This window comes from Triturus cristatus, chromosome 11 (genome assembly GCF_964204655.1).
Source record: "Triturus cristatus chromosome 11, aTriCri1.1, whole genome shotgun sequence".
NCBI classification, from domain to species: Eukaryota; Metazoa; Chordata; class Amphibia; order Caudata; family Salamandridae; genus Triturus; species Triturus cristatus.
The window spans coordinates 1,104,670,625-1,104,696,383 of NC_140594.1; the positions used below are offsets into that span (position 1 = coordinate 1,104,670,625).

Here is a 25,759-nt window from a genome sequence, read left to right on the forward strand (position 1 = left end):
GAGATTTCTTGTTTTCTTTATGTATCTATATTTTCTGTGTTGTATTTAGTTATATGTAGTTTCTTTTTTTTTTAACCACAAAAAGCCCTGACCGAAGCGGTTCACTTATTTAGTGACATTGCGCCCAATTATGATGTCGAACGGACCGCCACCAACAGGCTGTCAGTGGCAGTCCGCCCGCCCTGACATTCAGGGCCACGGTCCGATTGCCCGATTATGATGCCCGGTAGTTGGAGCGCTGTGATGATGCCGGCAGTCGGAGCGCTGTGGTCAGGGGGAAAGACCACCGCCTCCAACAGGATCAGAGATCCCGTCGGGGTGGCGGTCAGACAAGTAATCCCTGAATGACGGCAGTGCCTGCCCAGACACTGCCATCAGGATTTCTATGTCCATTTCCCACTGCCTTTTCATGGCGGTCCGACCCCCCTGGGCCTCCATTATAGTGCCCCCCAAAAACATCCATGCACCCTGTGCCAGGCACCAAATAGTGCCTGGTGCATGGTGCAGGGTTGGTTGTAAACATATCTTTTGCCATTGGGGCTTGAGCTGCGTCCCTTTCCAGGGCCGCAATTCAAGTCTCAATGGCAAAAGGCATGTTCTCGACCACCTACACTGTGGTTGGATCATAATTTGGTGGGCGGGACCGGTGACTACCTGCCGGCCAATCCGAATCCCACAACGATGTTGGTCGGATACTCGGCCGACTGTCTGCATAATGAGGCCCATTGTTGTGTGATAATGTGTTCTTAGTGTGCAAGCTTCATCCTGTCCATGAGTAAGCCTTGGACTGCCCTGCCTCAAAGTGCCAAGAGGCAAGTGCTAAAAAGGACTACTCGGTGATCCAGTTTGGGCTCCAATAGAAAGATGGCCACAGGACGTCAGTGGTACACAAATGTGATTGGCACAATTGGAGACTAGTTACCCCTGATAACCTGGGACCAAAGGAACCTGGTTAACGGTGATCAAATCTAATTTCCTAAGATCCCTTCTTTGTATAAATCCTCTCTTTGTTTTTTGTTCTAGCATGACCATTATTCAATCATTGATCATTTACCTTTGTGAAGAAATGTGAATTAAATGTCTGTGGGAAAGCGGGATCTACAGACACTGTGCATTAGTGTGTACATGTATGTGGTATTTGAATGACACAAACCAGTCTTTATGGCAATGGAGGATTGCACAGGGTCAAAGGCAAAGATACAGTCAATGTATGCTTAGGCCTATAATAGTAGAAGGATGCTGTACCTTGATGTGGTGTTCTTCAAAGAGGTGTGTCTTCTGCTCTTTGCTAAATTGGGGCAAACCCCCATATCACAGGTTTCCCTCCAACACCCCCACTGTCTGCAGCACCAAGCCCGCCTACATTTTTCTCTGTAATAGCATTTGAATGATTTTCTGGGTGGGTTTTCATGCCTTTCCTATAAATGGTAGTCTATTACAAATGCTCATCTTGTAGACGTATGCTTTTGTCAGTGTAGGACCGCGAGTTGACGCTTTTGTTGGGTATTATGCACTTACAGTTGTATACTCACAGTACTTTGTAGGGTCATCTTTCACGTGAAGTCTGTTTCTTTGCCGCCATTTCTTTCCCTGAATCGTTTACATTTCGCCAAAAAGTGGCCGACTCCAAGGTGTCTGACTTGCTGTGTTCCAATGAATCTCCTGGGCCTGAAATAATGAACTTCAAGGCGCCTGATGTAGAAGTTTCTCACTCTTCTTCCATCTGAGCCTTTACAGCTTGCTGCCATATTGATTGCCTCTCCAGCACTTGACACAGCCTGATCCTGACCTTTCCTCAGCTTGAACTGTGGTATTTGATGCTCCATTGATTGACTCCGCATCGCCCGCCGCAGTCTTCTGCTGACCACTCTTTTCTTTGAGCCTTGGCATTTGATGCGTCCGGAGCTCATTCAATGGATTGCAGACGCGCCGGAAGCTCAAATGTGAGCAGATTCTTTTTTTTTTGTATATATTTATTAATTTAGATTTTTCTTCAAAGCTCCAACGAGTCCCAGCTTGGCCGCCTCAGAGACCATTTCAACTACTTTTGCGTATTGTCAGAAGACGCGACGCTGTGGGGTTCAGCGTGCTCATTGAAACCGAGCACACACTTTTCCGCATAGCTTCTGGTAACCATGCCACTGGAGCTTTTATCAACAGGATGCCAAACTTTTCCATATGACCCAATGCTGATGGCTCTCGATCACAAAGATGCCGGCAGAGCTATACACATCTCTTGAATAGGTCATTGGAAAAGGGAGTTGAGAGCCAGCAATATCCCGCGGGCAAACAGCCTTATTGAGTCCGTACTCTTGCGGATCCATGATTTCTCTCCATGTTGACGTTGGCTCTAGGCCCTTGCCAAGTGCTGAGGGGACCCGGGGCCCATGGTGACCTCACCGCCTCTGCTTCCTCCCTCTCAAAAGATCAGGTTATGGGCAGTACTTGAAGAAATCTGTGCTTGCTGCAGCACTTAAATAAGGGTAGAAGAACCTGGGTTGTTGCTGCTGGTGTTGGGAAGGAAGGAGAAGAAAGGCTGACTGTCATGTTATTGGCACATCATCCAGCTGTCAATTCTAGTCCTCAGTCAATGAAAGCATCTTTTACTTTGTTTCCTGCGCAGTAGCAAACGTGATACCCAGGTGCTATTGCAGTATCGTGGCTACATTTTAGGAAAAGTATTTGCACCGTTCAATGCTCTTATGGGTAAATGCGCACATGCTTAATTCCATGGAACCCTTCTCCTCCATGATTGGAAATTAAAAAGGGACAACTACCAACATTTGGGTTCCTTTTTTGTACTCCACGCGCATGCTCTTGTGTTCCAGTAGCATTTCTGGCATCTAGAAAAGATTTTTTTTCTCTTTGTCATATCAATTCTGTATTTATCACTTTGTGTCTCCTGATCACCAACAAGCAGGATGCTACATGTAGGTAAGTTTTTTAGAGAAATTACCAGATTGGCAAAAATATGAATATATTCGACTGAGTGGGAGAACAGTTTGCAAAACCAAGGGTTTCCTGCTTATCCAGTAGCTCAAAGGTTTGCAGGCCCACAACTCCACTGCAACATGTACTTAATGTTATTAGTTTTTGGGCCTGGGCTGTATCAGCCCAGGTGGCAAATAGACCTATTGCTAACAGCATACACTGAGTGGGCTTCGGGTGTGCCTCTTTAAACCATTGGCTTTCTTCAGCCAGTCTTTTCCAGCTATTGGCTGGAGACATTATGAACCAGGTCTTGACTCAGCCTGGTAGAGGATGCATTTCTCACCAAATGCTATTGGCTGTATGGGTGTATCCCTCCGTCCACACAGTTGCTTCCATTGTTCTGCTTGAGGCACTTTTAAAAAAAAATGTAGACCTCTGTCCACTCCTGCTGGCTGCCTTTTTGTGTGTCAATCCAAGTCCAATTCTGTTGTGCTAATGCTACACGTGGTAGCACACTAAACCCAGACCTGTTGGCTTTGTCAGTACTTGATTTAATTGATTTGCCACAATGCTGACATTGTAATACTAAAATTAGTGATATGCAAAATTAAAAATTCACTGGAGAAGTTTTACATAGGTAATGAACTTCAGTAGGTTGTGAAGCTTGTCACTTTTCCAAATCTCGACGGATAGACACAATTTCTAAGAAAAAAAACAGATTTAGTGGTATATATTTTTCACCATGAAAAGCTTTTATTGCAAAAAAATTCTTCCACTAAACAGTAGGTTTCGCTGCTTCCCCATACAAAATCGAAATTTTTCAATATTTTTTATCCCATATTTTTTACGACTTCGAAAATTTCCTAACTATGCAACTTTTATAAACACTTTGCTAAAATATATTCGGCCCTTTTCCTGCAGCTCAAATAATGGTGTGTTATGGTAGTAAAACGTACAGAGTGCACGTACATCCAAGGGTATCTTGGCGTTGTGACAACCAGGAGGGCCCAGGCTGATCAAAAGTTTGCTTGGAGTTATCTGTTCATTTTTCTTTTCATCGGTTTCATTATTCCAATCGACTAAACCCCCAATAAGACCATTAGAGTATATTGACAAAATATCATACTTCCCTTAAGCAGAAAATAAAATCCTGCAAACCTCAAATTCTTTCGATTTGACTTAACATCATCCAGATGATATTATCATACAAAATTCCTATTTTTCCATTCAACTCTGGACTGGTCTCTTTTCTTTCCACTTCAGAGGTAGAAAATAAGTTGGAGTGCTTCTGCCTCTATAGTTTTTTCCGGTTATAATATTTATTTGAAAAACAGGAAGATGTAAGCAGTTCTAGATGACCAAATAGGCAAAGTAGGCACCGGCCTATGGGCCCCACTCCTTTTAGGGGCCCGCGACAGCTGATCAAATTAATATTGAATTGATCTTAAATACAATCAAACTTTCTTTTTTGAAAATTTATTTTTATTTCCAGTAAACAATAAAATACCAATAATCAGGAGGCACACGATCAAAACATGTAAGTATCCCGGTAATCCACCTAAAATGGAGCTTGGATTTTGAAAGACAGACAATCAAGCTTTCTTAATTACATTGTCCAAAAGATAAAAAAAGAATGAATCAACTCAAAGAAACAAACTTTACATTAAAGACTATAGAGAAAATATTCTAATAATGAAATGTTCCCATAAACAACTTAAAGTACATAAACCAGAGACATCAGATTCACATAAGTTTGTCTCTTAAAAGCTCAAAAAAAACGGTGTATTGCGTATTAGGAGATCATTTCATTTCATTAGTCTTTATTGTCGATGCATTTCATCATAAAAGACAATTACAAAACATTAAAAATGTAAATACATATTTTGAAAACACGGTTTTTAAAAAGAAACATAATCAAAATGGTTAAAAATGAGTCAATGACTTAATGTCTCTTGAGATCATATGTGAGGGGCGTCCCAAAATTTCGACTGCTTAGGGGCCTCCACTGGGTTTAATACAACACTGGATGTAAGCGGTTTATAGAACTATAATGAGTTAATTTTTTTACAAAAAATCGGTTCAAACAAAAAAATTCTACATGTGGTAAAATAACAAGCGTTATATGTAAGTAAAGGGTGATTAAAGTTAAAATAAAACTTGCTTATTGGTTATCACTTCACTGACCTTTGAAGGACTAGATCTTAAGTTGGCCTATCATGGTGTTAAACCCATGACCATTCTCTGCACAAAGGTCTCGCGATCTTGTGCAGCAACCCACACAATCTGAGTTGGCCCTTGTGGTATTTAACTAGTTTTCAATTACTGACCTTGGTGGTACTTTTTTATTGTGCTCAGGAGGATGAAAGGAGGAGCGAACTCTAATGTGTGACCTCAACTAAACACACAGGCTGCTGGACTAGTCACCTTAAAATTCTGCTTGTGACACATCCCAGCATTGAAGTTAGCTACCTGCCGAGGTCCAGGGATATCATAGTTACATTAAGTGTGTTTGCGCCTTGGTTCATAATAGAGAGAGCGATCGAGGCAGATGATGCTGTGTAGATGGTACTTGTTGGCTTGGTTATTGGACTCCCGGGGACACACGTGTGGTTGTTCCTGGAGCACACTGTTGTTGCCCTTTGCGATGGAGCTTGTTTTGCAGTGTGCATTTTTTTCTGGATTCACATGCTGTGCATTATTCTGCCATCTAGTGGTTGGGTCTAGAATTCTCCACTCTTTTGTAGTCCTCCTTCTATTTTAGTTTTTTGTTGGTGGGCGTCGACGGACCCCCATTGGGTGTCTCTTGTGACGTCGTGCTGCTTGCTTGGGATGGAAGCAGCTGCATTGATCATGTGTTTTGCTCTAGCCTCCCTGCTCCCCACCTTCATTTGCTTCCACACTGCTCCAGATAACAGGAGATGAAAGTAGAAGGAAGCCTGGATGCAACAGGGTGGTGGTGGTGCTAGTGTGTAGTTGCCTGGTTGGGAAAAATTAGCATTGTTCGCTTTCACCTGCTTGCTCCTGTTTTGATTTCTGGGCTTGTTCTCTCATTCCACCCACAGCACTGTGCTGGGAAGATAAAATGCAGCTTCCTGTAGCACTGCTGCCATCTGGAAGGCATAAACCACTCGAGTGAGGAGGAACCAACTGTTCTGTGAGTGGGTGAGGCACACCTCATTGGTTTGAGTGCTCAATCTGCTCTGCTGCTGGTCCTCTTGCCGGATAGGTTGCAGATGAAGAGTGGTCAACTCTCTGAAGGCACACACATCATTCCAATTGCTACAGTCTCCTGCAGGACTGGGATATCTACTTCTTTTGAAACAGATGTTTTGTTGTCTTGTTTTGCATTTCACTCACCTGGGGCCCACGCTTCAATGCACCACATTTTGTACCCGGTGGCAACATGTCCATTTTGTTTTCCCTCTTCGACCTAATAGGACCTATCTTTGGCATCTGTGTGTTGGCCATGTTACTTGGAGATCAAATTATTGCTGTGCAAAAATTAAACTAAATCAATAAAATATCATAAAAACAGTTTGGGGAAATGATTTCCTTCATCTTCCTAAATCTAATTTAAAAGGTGCCCTCACAAGCCCAATAAACGTTGGATACTGTTACCCAATCGATTGTTCGAGGAAAGGAGACATCATATACCTGTAACAGATCCACGTTGCCAGTTGTTTACACATTTCATCTGGCAGATGATTATCAGAATAGTTGGAAAGCTTTTGAAAAAAACGCGTTGAGTCAAAGGCTTACATGCATTGCTTAATTTGAGCCTGTGGTTTCCGGTGCTCGGAACCGGAACTTGTATGTGAGCACCGGCACTTACGACAGCTGCCACATGGTGGTGCTGTTTGTGTAAGTTATAAATGAGCAGAACACAGTTGCTTATTCATTCAGTATGCATCAATGGCTTGATCTGTTGCTCAAGCCATTCTTGTAGCCTTGGGGGCCTCGAACTGTCTGTATTGTCGCACATGTAGCAGTGTGATGGCTAGTAGTCGTGTAGGTGTTGGTATTGACAGCGCTGGCAGTGGCAATGGCTGGTGCAAGCTGCGGTGACCTCCTGATGAGGTCCCTGGCACTTACGTTTTTACAAATGAAGCACTGCTTATATGTACCCACATCGTATTGTAAACCGTGCGCTTACTTCACTGAATTGTCCCTAGACTCCCTTTTCAATTCTCTATTACTATTTGAATAATAATAAGCATCTCATATTTGTCGTATAGTGCTTCATACCACACCGCTGCCATTTCTGAGCGCTGTAAACAACAAGTGATCCAATTACCCGGATAATTGTACTCACTTTACCATCTTCGAAAGTATGAGGAAAAGTAGGTCGCACACCGCTCGTCACACCAGCAAGTTGCCCCAAAGGACTGTGGGAAATGTAGTGGCGACGGCGGGTACGCCTATGCCACAAAATGTAAATAGAACAGTATGTGTATGCGTTAGCCATCCCTGGACACGTGTTTCGAGGTAGTTGCCTCTCGTCAGCAGGGAGCAGGTCAATGTAAAGGGGTGCCGCGTGGACTGCCAAATGTAATTAAAAGCAGGTTAAGTACCTCTCCTGGCGCGCAGGTGCAGACTCAAGGCTCGTCAGCCCGTTAGCTTAAGGAAGCCGTTTAAATTGAGGAAAAGTAGGTCGCACACCGCTCGTCACACCAGCAAGTTGCCCCAAAGGACTGTGGGAAATGTAGTGGCGACGGCGGGTACGCCTATGCCACAAAATGTAAATAGAACAGTATGTGTATGCGTTAGCCATCCCTGGACACGTGTTTCGAGGTAGTTGCCTCTCGTCAGCAGGGAGCAGGTCAATGTAAAGGGGTGCCGCGTGGACTGCCAAATGTAATTAAAAGCAGGTTAAGTACCTCTCCTGGCGCGCAGGTGCAGACTCAAGGCTCGTCAGCCCGTTAGCTTAAGGAAGCCGTTTAAATTGAGGAAAAGTAGGTCGCACACCGCTCGTCACACCAGCAAGTTGGCCCAAAGGACTATGGGAAATGTAGTGGCAACGGCGGGTACGCCTATGCCACAAAATGTAAATAGAACAGTATGTGTATGCGTTAGCCATCCCTGGACACGTGTTTCGAGGTAGTTGCCTCTCGTCAGCAGGGAGCAGGTCAATGTAAAGGGGTGCCGCGTGGACTGCCAAATGTAATTAAAAGCAGGTTAAGTACCTCTCCTGGCGCGCAGGTGCAGACTCAAGGCTCGTCAGCCCGTTAGCTTAAGGAAGCCGTTTAAATTGAGGAAAAGTAGGTCGCACACCGCTCGTCACACCAGCAAGTTGCCCCAAAGGACTGTGGGAAATGTAGTGGCGACGGCGGGTACGCCTATGCCACAAAATGTAAATAGAACAGTATGTGTATGCGTTAGCCATCCCTGGACACGTGTTTCGAGGTAGTTGCCTCTCGTCAGCAGGGAGCAGGTCAATGTAAAGGGGTGCCGCGTGGACTGCCAAATGTAATTAAAAGCAGGTTAAGTACCTCTCCTGGCGCGCAGGTGCAGACTCAAGGCTCGTCTGCCCGTTAGCTTAAGGAAGCCGTTTAAATTGAGGAAAAGTAGGTCGCACACCGCTCGTCACACCAGCAAGTTGCCCCAAAGGACTGTGGGAAATGTAGTGGCGACGGCGGGTACGCCTATGCCACAAAATGTAAATAGAACAGTATGTGTATGCGTTAGCCATCCCTGGACACGTGTTTCGAGGTAGTTGCCTCTCGTCAGCAGGGAGCAGGTCAATGTAAAGGGGTGCCGCGTGGACTGCCAAATGTAATTAAAAGCAGGTTAAGTACCTCTCCTGGCGCGCAGGTGCAGACTCAAGGCTCGTCAGCCCGTTAGCTTAAGGAAGCCGTTTAAATTGAGGAAAAGTAGGTCGCACACCGCTCGTCACACCAGCAAGTTGCCCCAAAGGACTGTGGGAAATGTAGTGGCGACGGCGGGTACGCCTATGCCACAAAATGTAAATAGAACCGTATGTGTATGCGTTAGCCATCCCTGGACACGTGTTTCGAGGTAGTTGCCTGCGCGCGATGAGAGGTACTTGACCTGTTTTAATTACATTTTGGCAGTCCACACGGCACCCCTTTACACTGACCTGCTCCCTGCTGACGAGAGGCAACTACCTCGAAACACGTGTCCAGGGATGGCTAACGCAACACATACTGTTCTTTATACATCGTGGCATAGGCGTACCCGCCGTCGCCACTACATTTACCACAGTCCTTTGGGGCAACTTGCTGGTGTGACGAGCAGTGTGCGACCAACCTTTGCACAATTTATTACGGCTCCCTTGAGCCAACGGGCTGACGAGCCTTGGATCTGCACCTGCGCGCCATGAGAGGTACTTGACCTGTTTTAATTACATTTTGGCAGTCCACACGGCACCCCTTTACACTGACCTGCTCCCTGCTGACGAGAGGCAACTACCTCGAAACACGTGTCCAGGGATGGCTAACGCAACACATACTGTTCTTTATACATAGTGGCATAGGCGTACCCGCCGTCGCCACTACATTTACCACAGTCCTTTGGGGCAACTTGCTGGTGTGACGAGCAGTGTGCGACCAACCTTTGCACAATTTATTACGGCTCCCTTGAGCCAACGGGCTGACGAGCCTTGGATCTGCACCTGCGCGCCATGAGAGGTACTTGACCTGTTTTAATTACATTTTGGCAGTCCACACGGCACCCCTTTACACTGACCTGCTCCCTGCTGACGAGAGGCAACTACCTCGAAACACGTGTCCAGGGATGGCTAACGCAACACATACTGTTCTTTATACATCGTGGCATAGGCGTACCCGCCGTCGCCACTACATTTACCACAGTCCTTTGGGGCAACTTGCTGGTGTGACGAGCAGTGTGCGACCAACCTTTGCACAATTTATTACGGCTCCCTTGAGCCAACGGGCTGACGAGCCTTGGATCTGCACCTGCGCGCCATGAGAGGTACTTGACCTGTTTTAATTACATTTTGGCAGTCCACACGGCACCCCTTTACACTGACCTGCTCCCTGCTGACGAGAGGCAACTACCTTGAAACACGTGTCCAGGGATGGCTAACGCAACACATACTGTTCTTTATACATCGTGGCATAGGCGTACCCGCCGTCGCCACTACATTTACCACAGTCCTTTGGGGCAACTTGCTGGTGTGACGAGCAGTGTGCGACCAACCTTTGCACAATCTTCGAAAGTATGGACAGCTGAGTTGTCCTTGCTTGGAGTCAAATTTGTGCCTAGCACCACATGAAAGATGGTCTTGTCGACGTTTAACTCACTGAGCCATCTTGACGGCTAATAAGGCATCTCTTTCAACCTTTTCCATGGCAACGGCCCTGAGAGTCGAATGTTCAATAAATATATTTGTAAACAACTGGAAAAATCCCTGTGTAATACGATTTGTACAATTTGAATTAATGCAGCGGTTTGCAGGCACGCGAAGATTACAATTAGTAAGTGTTTTGTTTTGAACTGTCATTGTTTTATCCGTTCAGTCTACTTTCACTTACTTTCTAAACCCAATGTTTTTTTTCTAGTCCACTTAATTGAATTGTGAATGTTTAGTGTCATATTTTTCTTTTAAATTTAAGTTTGAAAATTCTTTAAAAAGTTAGCTCACCTTGTTGTTGAATTTATTGTTAGGATTAATGTTCATGGTTGACATGAAAACACTAGTTAGAGTGTGGTATGGAAATCTCTTTGCCTTCCAATCTTGAATGTTTCATTTGCAATTGCCACATTTTTTTCTACAAATTAGAAAAAAAAGTTGCTGTCAACCAAATTTATGTCAAGAATGACTAATTATGATCCTGTCTTGTAGCCAGTGGCGGCTGGCACAGGTATGAGTGGTGAGCGGCAGGGCGGTGGTGGGGGGAAGTCGACAGATGACGGGAAGTCGACAGATGACAGGGTAGGTCAAATTAAATAAAAAATAAATAAAACCACTTACCTTGCGCTCGGCTAGCCCACATATCTCTTCAATGAAGAGAATTGTGGAGCAGTTGGCAGTGTCATAGTGTGTGCTTCTAGACACGCCTTTGGTTGACACCCACTTTTTCCTTTCATGGAAAAACAAAATGGCAGCCGAAGCATCAGATGGCCAAGGTATGCACAGCATGTGAATCTGCAAAACTACTGCTACGGGTAAGTAACTTTTTTTTATCTTGAAGCCACTTATCTTATGAAAAATTCTTTGGCTGTAATCTGGAGGATTTACTTTATGCATATTAATTTCACAGATTTGTGCAGCTATATTTGAATGTCAGAGGTTTGAAGCTTCTACCATTTCTCCTTAATTCATAATCAAATGAAATAAAAACTGCACCCAGACTGCCATGGTCGCCGCAAGTGAAGTGATGCATTGTTCGGAGTCTCTCAGTCAGTGCTTAATTTGAGCCAGTGGTTTCCAGTGCTCGGCAGTGGCACTTAATTGTCAACCCCACATTTATGACAGTCTGCCACATGGCGGCGCTGCTCATCTAATTTATAGATGAGCATAACAACGGTTGTTTATTAATACAATATAAATAAAAAATTGATAATACCTGCCTCCCGAGCCATTCCTTTAGCGACCTGGAATAATCTAAACTACCGCACTTGCAGGCAAGAGAGATGGTTAATAGTTGTTTTGGCAGCGATGACCGGGGCGATGGGTGGTGCGAGCTGCAGTGGACTCCTGTTCGGGGCCCGAGCATTTATTATTTTACAAATTAAGCACTGCTCTTAGTGGGTGTGGGCTATCCGGCACCCGGTCCATTCCAAGCTGGGCTGTATTGCTCTCTGGGAGCCGTGGCATGTTGATGGGGAGCCGGTACAGCAGGTGTTCCATGGATGTCTACAATTCACTGTGATCCAGCACTCCACAAAGTTATTTTATGATCATAAAATGTGTCTGTCCATTCAGCAGGTGTTGTTTCAAAGTTATTTCCTTATTGAATTCTTCTCCTTTTTACATCCATGGATGTCTAACTTCTATGTTGTGCGCTTGTGCGCTTGCAGGAGGTATCACATCCGGGTGGAGGACATCATGGTGCGGGACGTGCGCTACGTCACCCTGAACTGCAAGTACCGCGACCTGCAGGACCTTCTGCAGAGCTGCAAGCTGAAGACCTTGGCGCTGGTGGAGTCTGCTGGTAAGTTCCAACCCCTCGAAGGAAAAGGTAAACAAGACCATTTCCTTTCCAGACAGAAGTAAATCTAATGTTGATATTGATTTGTTTTTGTGCACAAATGAAATTGAAGACGAAACCCGCACATAAACCCTTCCCCTCCTTCTCCCGCATGACTCCCTTGAAGTCGAGCCTGCCAGACAGTGCAAACAGTCGGGCGTCAAAAGTCCTGTGGTCAGCTTACCAAGAACTTACAGTCGGCTTAAACCCACCCATTAATTACCATTGGTTGGCATTATTGTCACTCATTTGCTTGCTTCTTATTGAATAGCTTGCCTGGCTCTTCATGTATTTGGGTTAGCCTTCCAATGCTCGCCCTTTGGGAGCTAATGTTTACTGTTTGCTCAAGAACTCCGTGAGAGTGCATGGGTTTTCCAGCTGTCTCCTTGGCTTCTCTACCCCTTGCTCTCTATGTTGTGCTCTCTCCCCACTGTGCTCCGTGTTGCTCTCTCTTACCCATGTTTCTCTTCCCACCATGCTCCATCTTGCTCTCTCGTCAGTGTGCTTCTCTCCTTACCGTGCTCCATGTTGCTCTCTCTCCCCATCTGTTTCTTTCCCCTCCATGCTCCGTGTTGCTCTCTCTTACCCGTGTGTTTCTTTTCCTACTGTGCTCCATGTTGCTCTCTCTCACCCATGTGTTTCTCTTCCCATCGTGCTCCATGTTGCTCGCTCTCGTCCATGTGCTTCTCTCCCCATCGTGTTGCTCTCTCTCACCCATGTGTTTCTCTTCCCATTGGTCTGTCTGTGTTGCTGTCTCCCTCATACGCTTTCCCCAATCATCCCTCTTGCTCCCGCCCCAATCTCCTCTTCCACAGCACTCCTCTGTTGACCCCACTTCTGCTGTTAATTTTTTTGGGGAGGTTCAAGCAGCAAATTGGTGCTAACCATCATCAAAACTGCTTTCACCCACTTACAGGTTCTTCTGCTTTTTATTGACCGATGTAAGTGGTGCCTGCAATCTTGGATCGATCAATAAAAAAATAAAAGAAAAGGGTGCCTTTGTGATTTTGTAGGCGCACACATGCGTCATCACCTCAGAATGACGCAAGCAGCTGCATCACTGCCCCTTTTTTTAAATGACAGGAAACCGCATCAGCAAAAAACATTGCTTTTTACAGATGTTGCTCACCAGTCACACATCTGTACCACTGCTTCTACCATACTGCCATGTCAGTACTCCTCTGATGACACACATCCTATACCGATGCTGCTGTAGCCCAGTTGCTTGGATGCTGCAGCTGCGCTAATTATCCGTTAACACTCAGTGCCTAATTTTAGCGGGTGGTTTCTGGTGCGCAGCACCTGCACTTAACTATCAACACCAGCACTTTTCATGAGCACCAGTTAAGGTCACATTTATGGTAGGCACAGGGAGATTGAGTGATTTGCCCAGAATCACAGGATGTTGAGCCAGCGCCGAGACTCGAATCTGGTTCCTCAGCTCCGAAGTCGGCAGCTCTGGCAATTACACCACATCCTTTCCCCACTTTCGTGGTTAGTAGTTGGTTCTGTTTTAGGCAGCGCAAACAGGAGAAATGGCTTGGTGCAAGTTGCCTCCTGACGAGATCCCCGGCACGTATTTTATTTTTTTACAAATTAACCACTGATAACACTACTCATTGCGTGTTACGGCTGTAAAGTTACTGCAATGACATTTGACTGCCGTCAGACAGCATTACTAAAGAAAGCCGAAGGATGAGAGTTCAGCGTAATCCAATAGAAAGATGCCTTTCATGAGCACCAGTTAAGGAGTCGGACACATTCATTTATAGTAGGCACGGGGAGATTAAGTGATTTGCCCAGAATCACGGGATGTTGAACCAACACCGAGATTCGAACCTGGTTCCCCAGCTCTGAAGTCGGCAGCTCTAGCCATTACGCCACATCCTCTCCCCACTTACATGGTTAGTAGTTAGTTCTGTTTTAGGCAGCACTAACAGGAGAAATGTGCTGGTGCAAGTGCCTCCGGACAAGAGCCCCGGCACTTATTGTTTTACAAATTAAGCACTGGTTGGTTAGTCGTTTTATGTGCATGCGGCCAATTGTTCACTTCTCACTTGATGATTGAAAGGTAAAATGCTGACCACTGGTCACAAAGCTGGTGGTACAACTCCTCCACGCCTTTTAGACACTTTTGTTAGGCCCACAGCAACAGCTAGATATGGGCCCTGATGCAAAAAACCTGGGTTCAGTCCCTGCTTCCCAAATTGACCAAATTGTGTGACCCTAGACTGTTTTCTTGTACGGTGCTCCCTTTTCCACTGTAATTACATTTGAAATCACTGTGAAATAATTCGGTTCATGGTGCACATTGTACAAAACCCTCTTGTGTATGTGGTTTAATACATAATAATGTTTCTCCATCTAGAACAGCACTAAAGGCCTATACAGAAGTCACTAAACAATTGACTAGCCTCTTGATTCACTAATCAAATTGTTGTCAGGGCTGAAGGGGGGTGGTTCACAAATAATTCTAATAAAGGCCACTCCTTGCTGTGATATGTTGTAATGTGCTGAATTGAAACAACAAATTCAATCCTCAGACTCCGCGGCAATCAGCAGCACTTGCTGGGCGAGAAGCCCAGGATGAGCTCACACCTGCATTAGAAAAAGAATAAAAAAATAAAATAAAAAGATTTATAGAAAAAGAAAAAACTGTTTCTCTTGACTCTTCAGCCTCCATGGCAAAGGTCTTGCAGACAGAGGAGTCGTGTGCCAGGAGGGAACAGAGGTGTGCCTGCTGCAGGGAATTATTGGATCCATCCATCCCGTTACTACCACTGACCTTTTGGCACTGTTAGCAAAGTAGGAGAACCTTGTGTGATTTGGTTAAAGGGCACTTGTCCAGACTTCTCATAATAAAATTTAGATTCATGACAACCCAACAAATAGTTTGTGATCTGGCCCGCAGAACTAAAAAACAATACTTCAAAGTTTCAGTCACTAATAATAATAATAAAAATATTGTGCCTTCTTCAGGACAGAGAACATTTACCAACTCGGATTTCTGCCGGTTATTTGTGTTGGTTCAGTGTTTCTTTGAAGTTGTAACTTGTACTACACCCACAACTGTGTTGGTAATAGATGAAATACTAATTCATGCCAACAATCTAATTATTTTGGTGGCTGGCAATTTGAGATCCTCCGGAGTTAATCCTTTGATAAAAACCACCTGCAATTCGATTATGATTTTCTTTTATCAAAGCACGCCCGACCGTCACATGGGAGTCAAAAGGGAGAATTAAACTCGTTGTGGGTAGATCTTTCCTCCCCTCCTCTCTCTAACTAGACACATACCTGGCCTTTGATAAGTTGCATGTAAAATTGTTAGTGTGTATCAATGCTGAATGCTTGTATTTTTCTTTTAAGGGCTGCAAGTGCACCCCTCATTCTTTCTGCAGCTCGGCTCATACTAGCAAAGATAATGTATTTATTCGATCTTCACTTTTCATTGAGGCCGATGTGAACTCCTCCCCCACCCGCAGGTTATATAAGCGTGACCGTTTCCTCATCACTGTGTCTTAAAGATTTTATTTGGAGAACCTCCTATTGGAGCAACAGCAACTGGTGTTAATTTGACCAGCCTGTACATGTCATCCTCTTCCAAGTTCCCATGTTTGTGCAGTGTGATCTTATTGGACCGCATCAGTCCTCTGAACCCCCTTATGCCGCCATAGATTGAACCATCCAACAGTTAATCGATCAGCGATGCTACAGCATGAGATCTTTGACTCATTGGTCAACTGTTCTTGTAAAGGCATAGTCACATGATTATTACCATGATTCACATTGTTTATATCCGATAGCTGGTATGTTCTCATTGACAGCTATGCTGCTGTCAGTACGGCTATACGCCGTGTTGTGCATGCATGGTTTCTCAACAGAGGTCTATGTTAAAAGATTTAACATGAAGACCAGATCTATGTGTGGCCTCAGAAAGCACTGCACTTCTGTCAGTTGCCGGTGAAAATAAGAGTTGTTGCCATTCTGGATCAAGCACAGTTGTCTCATGAATAGTAATTAGGGATCATCATCAAGGGGTTAGTCCTGTGCTGTATAGTCCTGTGTGACCAAGGACACCACAGACTCATGGACTAACCAAAGTAAACAAACATTATGGTAAACTTGAGTTTGCAAAGTCTGATTAAACACCCAAACCCTTGGCCTATTGACTAACATGGGCCATAGGGTCCATTCTATTTAGGACTTTGATATATGCGCTATATTAGTGTTTGGGTGACATTTCTACCTCTGTGTGTCTCTGTGCATCCTGATTTTAAATGCCCTGACTTTCCTGCATGTAAATACAGATCTGTTCTGAAGCTATAGCTCTCAAAGGACATTTAGTTTATTAAGCTTAATTACTTCTCCAGTACAGCATCTGAATTCCAAGCTTCCTCCCATCACTTGCAGTAAGCACCGAGTGCTTTACTCACTCTACGGGGAGAGTCTAGATTACCCAGAGAATATCTTGGCTATCCGATTGGAGTTCAGTAGTACCTGGGAGCCTGGGGAGCTTTTCGTAGCGAGAATGCAAAGGGACAAATCTAGGGGACCGCCCCTAGTAAACCGGACCATGCACGGATAGCATTTCCTGCTGTATCAAGCGCTGATCGTTGGATTCCAAAAGTAATAAGGAACCTGTGGAGGCTGATAAGTGGGGATCTGCTGACCACAAAGCCAGCCTGGTCCACTCTCATGGTCTATTTCTTGGCCTTCTTTACATGTTGACTCTCCCGAGCTCCTGCTCTTTTAAATCTCTTTCCCCCTCCTCGATCTCAGCCCCTCCCTCCATTGTGTACCCCTCCCGGGCCGGACTGGCCGTAGCAGACACCGGCATTTCCCTGGTGGTCCGGAAGCGTGGGTTGCAGTTTTGGACAGGTGGGAGTCGTTTTTGCAGCATTATTCATGATGATCATGTACCTCACATTGTCTCTTAACTCTTTTCAATGTCTTATCTGTTTTGATATATTCCCTCGCCCTTTTGGTGTTCCAGCGCGTGTTCATACTCCTCCGTGGCCTGTTATGACCATGAACCCCATGTCCTCTTAACCTATGACTTCTTACCCCTTGTGCTATTTTACCCTGTCTCATATCTTATTCCCCAACAATTGATTCCTTTTAAATTCGATAATAACCAGTAGCGGCTGCTACCGGATGGGGGTAGTGGGTGCCGCGGAAGTGGGTTGGCGTATTTGGAAACAAAAGGGACTTACCTGGAATGGCCAGCCGCCAAGAGCGTCGGCCACACAGTCATGAGCACTTAGGGAGTGGAAACCACTCTGCTGACGCCAGCCCTGCCTCGCAACTGACTGCAATAGGGAAAATAAAATGATGATAATGTTACGTTATTTTAATTTTATTTTTCTGTTTGAGCAGTGGGGCGATGCTCCTCCGCCTTAGCAGAGGAGCCGCCACTGGTAATAACGCCTGTAATTGGTTTTAGAAGCGAGTGGGGGAATGACTTACCTGGAACGGCCAGCTGCCAAGAGGGTCAGCCACACAGTCATGAGCACTTAGGGAGTGGAAACCACTCTGCTGACGCCAGCCCCGCCTCGCAACTGATTGCAATAGGGACAATAAAATGATAATAATGTTACGTTATTTTCATTTTATTTTTCCGTTTGAGCAGTGGGGCGATGCTCCTCCGCCTTAGCAGAGGAGCCGCCACTGGTGATAACGCCTGTAATTGTTTTTTAGAAGCGAGCGGGCGAATGACCGTATAAAAGAATAAGGCTGAAGGCCAACATCCTTAATGAGTTTACAGAACTCTGAGATAAAATGCAATATACTTATATTGTTCAATAGGGGGTGTCTTATTTCTTATAATAGATTTTCAGCAAATCACATTTTTAATACTTTATCTTTGGCTCCCTTTCAAAGAAAAACTGTGGTTGCGACTATGTAAGATGAATGTGTAATCTGTACTAGAAAAGAAAAAACAATATGCAATTTGGACTTTGTTGCAAAACTTTTTTGAAGCACTACAGTGACATCACTTTCATATCCGGTTGTAGTTCAGAATGAGTGCAGATGCACACAGATTTGGTGGTATGTCACAATATCGAGCAACAACAAATGATCCTACAATAATACTGTGTGCAGGACACAGTTTGCCACAAATATTGTGAAGGTAAGCCTATATAGGTAAGGATAGATTAGCTATGCTTAGCTCCACATGCATGCAGCTTAATGTAGTTATGTATATCGACAGGGTGTGTACTTGTGGCATTACATAGCGAATCTGGCCTTACCTATATGCAACCACCTACATAATATTATGGGCACGACATTCTGGCAAACCATACTTAAAGTTTGATCCTTTAGTGGAATGCCAGCAGATTGATGCTTTCGTGTTACAAGCTTCAACCATGAATTTCAGGGTAAAGTGGTTCCCAAGAGAGGGGACAGTAAAGCCTGTTATTCTTGTACTTGTTTAAGCTATCCCTGTGATGCTTTTCACGCTCTATCCCTGTGATGCTTTTCACACTGTCTGCTGGCTGTGACTGCATGCATTGTGACTTCAGAACTCATTTGTAATAATTTATTAAAGCAGAGTAACTGTGTTGCTTTTTTATTACAGTTGATTATCTGTGGCACACGTAGACTGTAATAAGAAATCTATACACATGTTTTACCCCCTTATTTGAGGATATCATATATTCTTTGTACATTTAGTATTAATGCTAACTCCCAATCATTACGACCATGACCTCTTAATCCCATATGATCTCTCACTACCTGTTTTATTACATTTTTTCTCTCTAACGCCTCCTGTTTTATTACCTACCCTGTACATTTTCTTCTCGTTTCTTTCGAAGGCCTCACTCAGCCTTTCCTCATCTAATCCGCCCCCTTTTCGCCCTTTTTCCCCCCACACTGTCGCCCACCTGCACCTGTGAGAGACATCCAGTAATCTCTCATCAGCTTGTTTTGAATATATGTATCAGAACCCTTTTCCAATTCCGGCCCACGCAGAAAAAAAGTCCCTGAAGGGATATTTTTAGTCCCGTGACATTTATCTGCGATGTCCGCTTCATCGGTCTTCAGTTGCCATGGAAACAGGGGATGCTTTGTTGTCATAGCGACCAGTTAAGTTTTAAACAGAAAAACAAGGACCAAACTCCTGAAATGTAATGAGGGAAGGATCAGGGGACGAGGAGGAATAGATACCGGAGAACATAAGACATGCAGGACATAGTTCAGGATGGAGAAGCAAAAGAGAGGAAAAAACACAGTGAGGGGAAAAGTGGTATTTTGACGGGGAGAAGGAAGAGGATGGAGAACATGAGTAGTTAAGAGGGGGGGGAGAAATATGAGGGGAAGATAGTATTTCATTGAAAGAAGAGATGAAGCAAAAGAGTGAGAAAGAAGAGAGGGGAGAGGGGAAAGAAGAGAGTTGTGATGAAGAGAAGAGGGTCGAGCGCAGGGTGCGAAGGGGCAGAAGTGTTGAATGTGGGGAGTGACGGGGAAGGGGCCGATAAATGTGTGAAGAACACAGAAGAAAAAGGGTGGAGAGGATTCTCTAAAGAATCGGAGAGAGTGAGGGGGAGGGATCCGGCAGGCAAGGGTGAAACTGAATGGACAGTCTTGTTTTTCTGTATTTCCCAGTCCTGGACCACAGGTGGCGCTAGAGGCCTGACAGGAGCTCTAATGCAAAACTTCTTTAATGCAACAAAGAGCACGAGTAGAGTCTAGGCCAAGACTGGGATGTGAGAAAGTGCCATCTTTCTTGCATGGTATGCCCCCACTTTTTGCTGAATTGCTGAATGTACTTTGACTGAGTGTGCCCTGGACTCCCGCCAATCAGGTGCCCAGGGCCTATGTTCCTTCCCTAAAACAAACCAAAACCAAATTGGCAAACCCTGGCCACATGTCAGCCCCTGGTAAATGGTACCCTAGGTACCCAGGGCCTTGTGACCAGGGAAGGCCTCTAAGGGCTGCAGCACTCCTTGTGCCACCCTTAGAGGCCCTGTACCCTAACACACACACACTGCCCTTGCAGGCTGAATGTTTGGGTGCAGGACAAAAACAAAGTCGACATAACACACATCCCTGTGTGCCATGCCCATCACCTACACTGCCATGGCATATATCAGCCACCCCTCTAGCTGGGTGCCTTATGCCAATGGTGTGGGCACAGGAGCAGGAGCCCTGTGCCCCTACAGTGCCCAGGTCCATTCCAGAGCACTGTAAGTGCAGTGCTGCCATTTAAGAGTACATGGTGCTGAGTGCTCGTCAAACACGAGCTACACAGCACCATAATGGCAACACTGAAGACTGAGAAGTTTCGTATCAAACTTCTCAGCACATTAAACCCACACTGATGCCAGTGTGGGATTTAATGTACCAAGCACCCCAGAGGGCATCTTAGAGATGCGCCCTTAAACCTAACCTACAATCCACGTCTGCTCTGAGGCTGCCTAAGCTGCCACACAGCAGACATGTTGCTGGACCCCTGGGTGGGAGAGCCCCTGCTCTCCTGGGCCTGCAACAATGCACATCCTGGGCGAGGTGCTAAATCTCCTCCCCCAAGTTGGGCAGGGGGAAGCTTCAAAGGCATGCCGCCTCTGTGAGCTTCCCCAGGCCACTGCAACCCCCCACTCTGGCGGGAAGCTTTGGCCGGAAACCCCAAATAAGGACAGGGGATGTGCCAGCCTGCCAACCCCACCCCTCAGGTGGGGGAGGCGAGGTGAAGCACATCTCCGGGCTCTCGCCATCTTGAAGATGGGGAGCCCTACCTATCAGGACTAGGCTACTGCCCCCCTCCCACAGGAGAGAGGCAGGATAGGGGGTGTACCCACCCCAGGACAGGGACCCATTGGTCCCTGCCCTTCACCTACCTGTAACGCCCCTAAATCTAGTATTTAGGGGCACCCTGAACATTCGTTCCCCAGATTCCAGATTCAAAACTACAAAGAAGAGCAAGAAGAAAGAAGACCTGCCCTGCAGCTGCTAAAAAGAGAAAGACACCAACTGCTTTGGCCCCAGCCCTACCGGCCTATCGACCCTCGAACCTGCTCCTGCTCCAACCCGGCATCTCTTGTGGCCAGCAATCTCACAAACCCCGGAGGACCTGGCTACCTTTTGGCTCTAAGCCCCTGGTACTCCCATGAGTAGAGGCTCTACTCAAAACCTACCTCTAATCCATGGCAGCAGCCCGGAACCGCGAGCCCAGCACACTCTGCACCAGCCAAGCCTGGCCAGTGCCTGAGTGAACAAAGACCACGGGGACGACCCCACGGCGACTATGACCCGAGTCCGGCACCTAAAGACCTCCCTCGACACTCTTGAAGAAGCCTGCAGCCTCAGAACAAGGTGCCCCCCCTACCGCGATCAACAGAGGGTAAGATTTCCCGACACCAAAAGGCCCCCCTGCATGCGGCGCCCCGCGGCCCCCTGTGCCCAATCCCGGGGTACCTACCTATCCTCCAACTACCCAAATTATTATTATTATTACATTTATATTGCGCACGAATCATCCCCAGAGGGATCTCTCGGCGCCTATGAAGGCAGGCTTTGACGGCCCCGGCAGCTCAGCTAAATAGCCAGGTCTTTAAATGTTTCTTGAAGATGGTTAAATCTGTGCAGGAACGCAAATCCCAAGGCAGGGGATTCCAATATTTGGGCGCCAGATAGGAAAAAGCACGCCCCCCCCATTTTTATCTTCTTGATTCTTTGCGTTTGAAGACATTTTTGGTCGCTATATCGTAGGCACCGGACCGGAGCGTGCCAAACCAGCTTCTTTGTGAGATAAGCCGGCCCCTGTCCGACCCGTGCCTTGAAAGCTAGGCAAAGAAGTTTAAAGAGCGCCCTCTTTCTGATAGGTAGCCAATGTAGGTCTCTCAAAAGCGGGGCAGACGGTGTAACTGGAGGTTTATTCAAAGCCAAACGGGCCGCCGTATTTTGTACGACTTGTAGCCTTGACAATCGATCCTCCCTAAGTCCTACCAGAAGAGCGTTCCCATAATCAAGTCTACTGACTAGCAGTGACTGGATCAGAACCCTTCTCGCAGAGAGAGGAACCCACGGAAAAATCTTCTTTAGAGTGCGCATCAGGCCGAAACATTTCCCTGTTAAAATTTTGACATGTTGTTCCATGGATAGATTTTTATCCATAATTGCGCCCAGATTTTTTACCCATTTTTTTGGGAGAGGTGGGGAGCCTAATATCTCTGGCCACCATTCATCTGTCCATAGTTCCTCTGCCTTCCCAAACAATAAAATCTCCGTCTTGTTGGGATTAAGTTGGAGATAGTTGTCTTTCATCCAACTGGAGATTTTGATCATGCAGCTCTTAAATCTCTCTCTAGTCAATAGGTGATCCTTTTCTATGGGGATAAGCTCCTGAGTGTCATCCGGATAGGAGATAGTTTGGAAACCACAGGGTTCTATAGTGGCAGCCAATGAGGCCACATAGATGTTAAACAGTGTAGGGCTCAAAATAGAACCCTGCGGTACCCCCTTCTCCACTATTGTAGACTGAGAGGTGAAAGAGTCTATCTGCACACACTGGGATCTGTCTGATAAGAAACTCCGCATCCACTCCCAGGCCGCTCCAGTGACACCTATCTCCCGCAGTCTATTCAAAAGAATTCTGTGGGAGATGGTGTCGAAGGCCGCTGACAGATCAAGTAGGACCAGCACAACTGGGGTCCCACCGTCCAGCAAAAGCCTGATGGTATCTGTTACCTCTACCAGTGCGGCCTCTGTGCTATAACCAGCACGGAAGCCCGACTGCGAGGGATCTAACAGGTTGTGCTGAGCCAGATGAGCCGAAAGCTGGCGGTTTATCAGCGCCTCCGTAATTTTGGAGCAGCCTGGGAGGAGCGAGATGGGTCTGTAGTTCTGCAGATCAGCACAGTCTAGCGATGGTTTCTTAGGCAGAGGTTTAATAAAAGCTTTCTTCCAACTAGCCGGGAAAGAGGAAGTCGCCAGTGACAGATTACAAACTTCTGTCATTGGGTTGACAAGCTCTATGGCTAAATCTGACAGCACATAAGGGGGGGCTATATCTGACGGCGACCCTGACTTCAGGCCTTTCAATAGTGGTAATACCTGTTCCCTGGTAATGGCTGCAAACGCCTCAATCAATCAATCAATCAAAGACATTTATAGAGCGCACTACTTACCCGTAGGGTCTCAAGGCGCTTAGGGGGGGGGGGTGCCGTTACTGCTCGAACAGCCAGGTCTTGAGCTTCTTCCTGAAGGAGAGGTGGTCTTGGGTCAGGCGCAGGTCGGCCGGGAGGGAGTTCCAGGTCTTGGCAGCCAGGTAGGAGAAGGACCTTCCTCCTGTTGTCGCTCTACGGATGCGTGGGACGGCGGCGAGGGCGTGGCTGGCTGATCGGAGGTGGCGTTTGGGAGTGTAGAAGTTGATTCGGTTGTTGAGGTAGCTCGGGCCTTGATCGTGTAGGGCTTTGTGTGCGTGGGTGAGGAGCCGGAAGGTGATTCTTTTGTTGACGGGGAGCCAGTGCAGGTCTCTCAGGTGTCCGGAGATGTGGCTGTTTTGTGGGATGTCGAGGATGAGTCTGGCTGAGGTGTTCTGGATCCGCTGGAGTCTCTTCTGGAGCTTGGCGGTGGTTCCGGCGTAGAGGGCGTTGCCGTGGTCCAGTCGGCTGGTGACGAGGGCCTGGGTGACGGTCTTCCTGGTCTCCGTGGGGATCCACCAGAAGATCTTCCGAACCATGCGCAGGATGTTGAAGCAAGACGAGGAGACGGCGTTGACTTGCCTGGTCATGGAGAGGGAGGAGTCCAGGATGAAGCCCAGGTTGCGTGCGTGGCCCGTCGGTTTGGGTGCGGTGCCCAGGGTGGGGGGCCACCAGGAGTCGTCCCAGGCGGAGGGCGAGGAGCCCAGGATGAGGACCTCCGTCTTGTCTGAGTTCAGTTTCAGGCGGCTGGTCGTCATCCACTCGGCTACCTCTTTCATCCCTTCGTGCAGGTTGGCTCTGGCGGCGGCGGGGTCGTTGGTCAGGGAGAGGATCAGCTGGGTGTCATCGGCGTAGGAGATTATGTTGAGGTTGTGTTGGCGTGCGATGGCCGCGAGGGGGCTCATGTAGACGTTGAAGAGGGTAGGGCTCAGCGAGGATCCTTGAGGGACGCCGCAGATGACTTCGGTGGCCTCTGACTTGTACGGAGGTAGGCGGACTCTCTGCGTTCTTCCGTCGAGGAAGGAGACGATCCATTCCAATGCCTTCTCCTGGATTCCGACGTTGCTGAGGCGCTGCACTAGGGTGTGGTGGCAGACCGTGTCGAAAGCCGCGGAGAGGTCTAGGAGGATGAGGGCCGCTGTTTCTCCGTTGTCCATCAGGGCTCGGATGTCGTCGGTGGCGGCGATGAGGGCGGTCTCGGTGCTGTGGTTGGCTCGGAAGCCGGACTGTGAGGGGTCGAGGGATCCGTTTGTCTCGAGGAAGGCGGCCAGCTGTTTGTTGACGGTCTTCTCGATGACTTTGGCTGGAAACGGGAGTAGCGAGATGGGGCGGTAATTCTTGAGTTCGGTGGGGTCTGCTGTAGGTTTCTTGAGTAGAGCGCTGAGTTCGGTGTGCTTCCAGCTCTCGGGGAAGGTGGCGGTGTCGAAGGAGGTGTTGATAATGTCCCGCAGGTGGGGTGCGATGACAGCGTCGGCTTTGTTGAAGACGTGGTGAGGGCAGGGGTCGGTCGGAGATCCGGAGTGGACGGAGTTCATCATGCGGACGGTGTCTTCGGTGCTGATCGGAGTCCAGGCTCGGAGGGTGGTGGTGGGCGGTGTTGTTGTGGTCGTGGCGTGCGTCGGTTGGATGCTGAAGCTGTTGTGTATGTCCGCGATCTTGTTGTGGAAGTAGGAGGCGAGGGAGTTGCAGAGGTCTTGCGATGGGGTGATGTCGTTGTTTCCGGCGTTGGGGTTGGAGAGCTCTTTCACGATGTTGAAGAGTTCCTTGCAGTTGTGTGCGTTGTTGTCCAGTCGGTTCTTGAAGGCCGTTTTCTTGGCTGCGCGGATCAGTTGGTGGTGCTTCCGGGTGGCGAGCTTGAGGGTGGTCCTGTTGTCCGGTGTGGGTTCCTTTCTCCAGACTTTCTCGAGGGCTCGGCAGTTCTTCTTGGAGCTCTTGAGTTCGTCGGTAAACCATGGGGCTTTCTTGCTGCCGGGTCTGCTGGGCGGGGTCCTCATAGGGGCGAGTTCGCCTGCGCAGTTGCTGATCCACTTCGTGAGGTTGTCGGCGGCCTGGCTGGGGTTCGCTAAGCTGGCAGGAGGGTGCTGGCTCAGGGAGGCGGCGAGCTGGTCGGCGGTGATCTTGTTCCAGCTTCTACGGGCAACCTGTTGCTGGTGGTGGTGGATCGTCGTTCTTTCGAAGGTGAAGTGGACACAGCTGTGGTCACGGACACAGCTGTGGTCCGTCCAGTGGAGTTCTGTGGCGTGGCTGAAGGCGATGTCTTTGCTGGATGAGAAGACGGCGTCGAGTGTGTGTCCGGCGAGGTGGGTGGGGGTGCTCACCAGTTGCTGGAGTCCAAGGTTGGCGAGGTTGTCGAGCAGGGTGCTGGTGTTGCGGTCATTGTTATTCTCCAGGTGGAAGTTGAGGTCCCCCAGGAGGATGTAGTCAGCGGAGGGGAGGGCGTGCGGGCTGATGAACTCGGCGATGTCCTCGCTGAATTGAGTGCATGGTCCCGGGGGTCGGTAGATCAGG

The 25,759-nt window shown here is 47.3% G+C and overlaps 1 protein-coding gene across 2 annotated transcripts in view; it reads left to right on the forward strand.

Moving 5' to 3' along the window:
* The window catches only part of CLCN2 (chloride voltage-gated channel 2), a 580,205-nt gene that overhangs the window by 447,590 nt on the left and 106,856 nt on the right, over window positions 1-25,759 (forward strand). For both annotated transcript variants that reach the window (XM_085635528.1, XM_085635529.1), the window contains exon 16: window positions 11,935-12,068. In XM_085635528.1, the coding sequence (XP_085491654.1) occupies window positions 11,935-12,068 (134 nt within the window). The remainder of the gene's footprint in view (window positions 1-11,934; window positions 12,069-25,759) is intronic.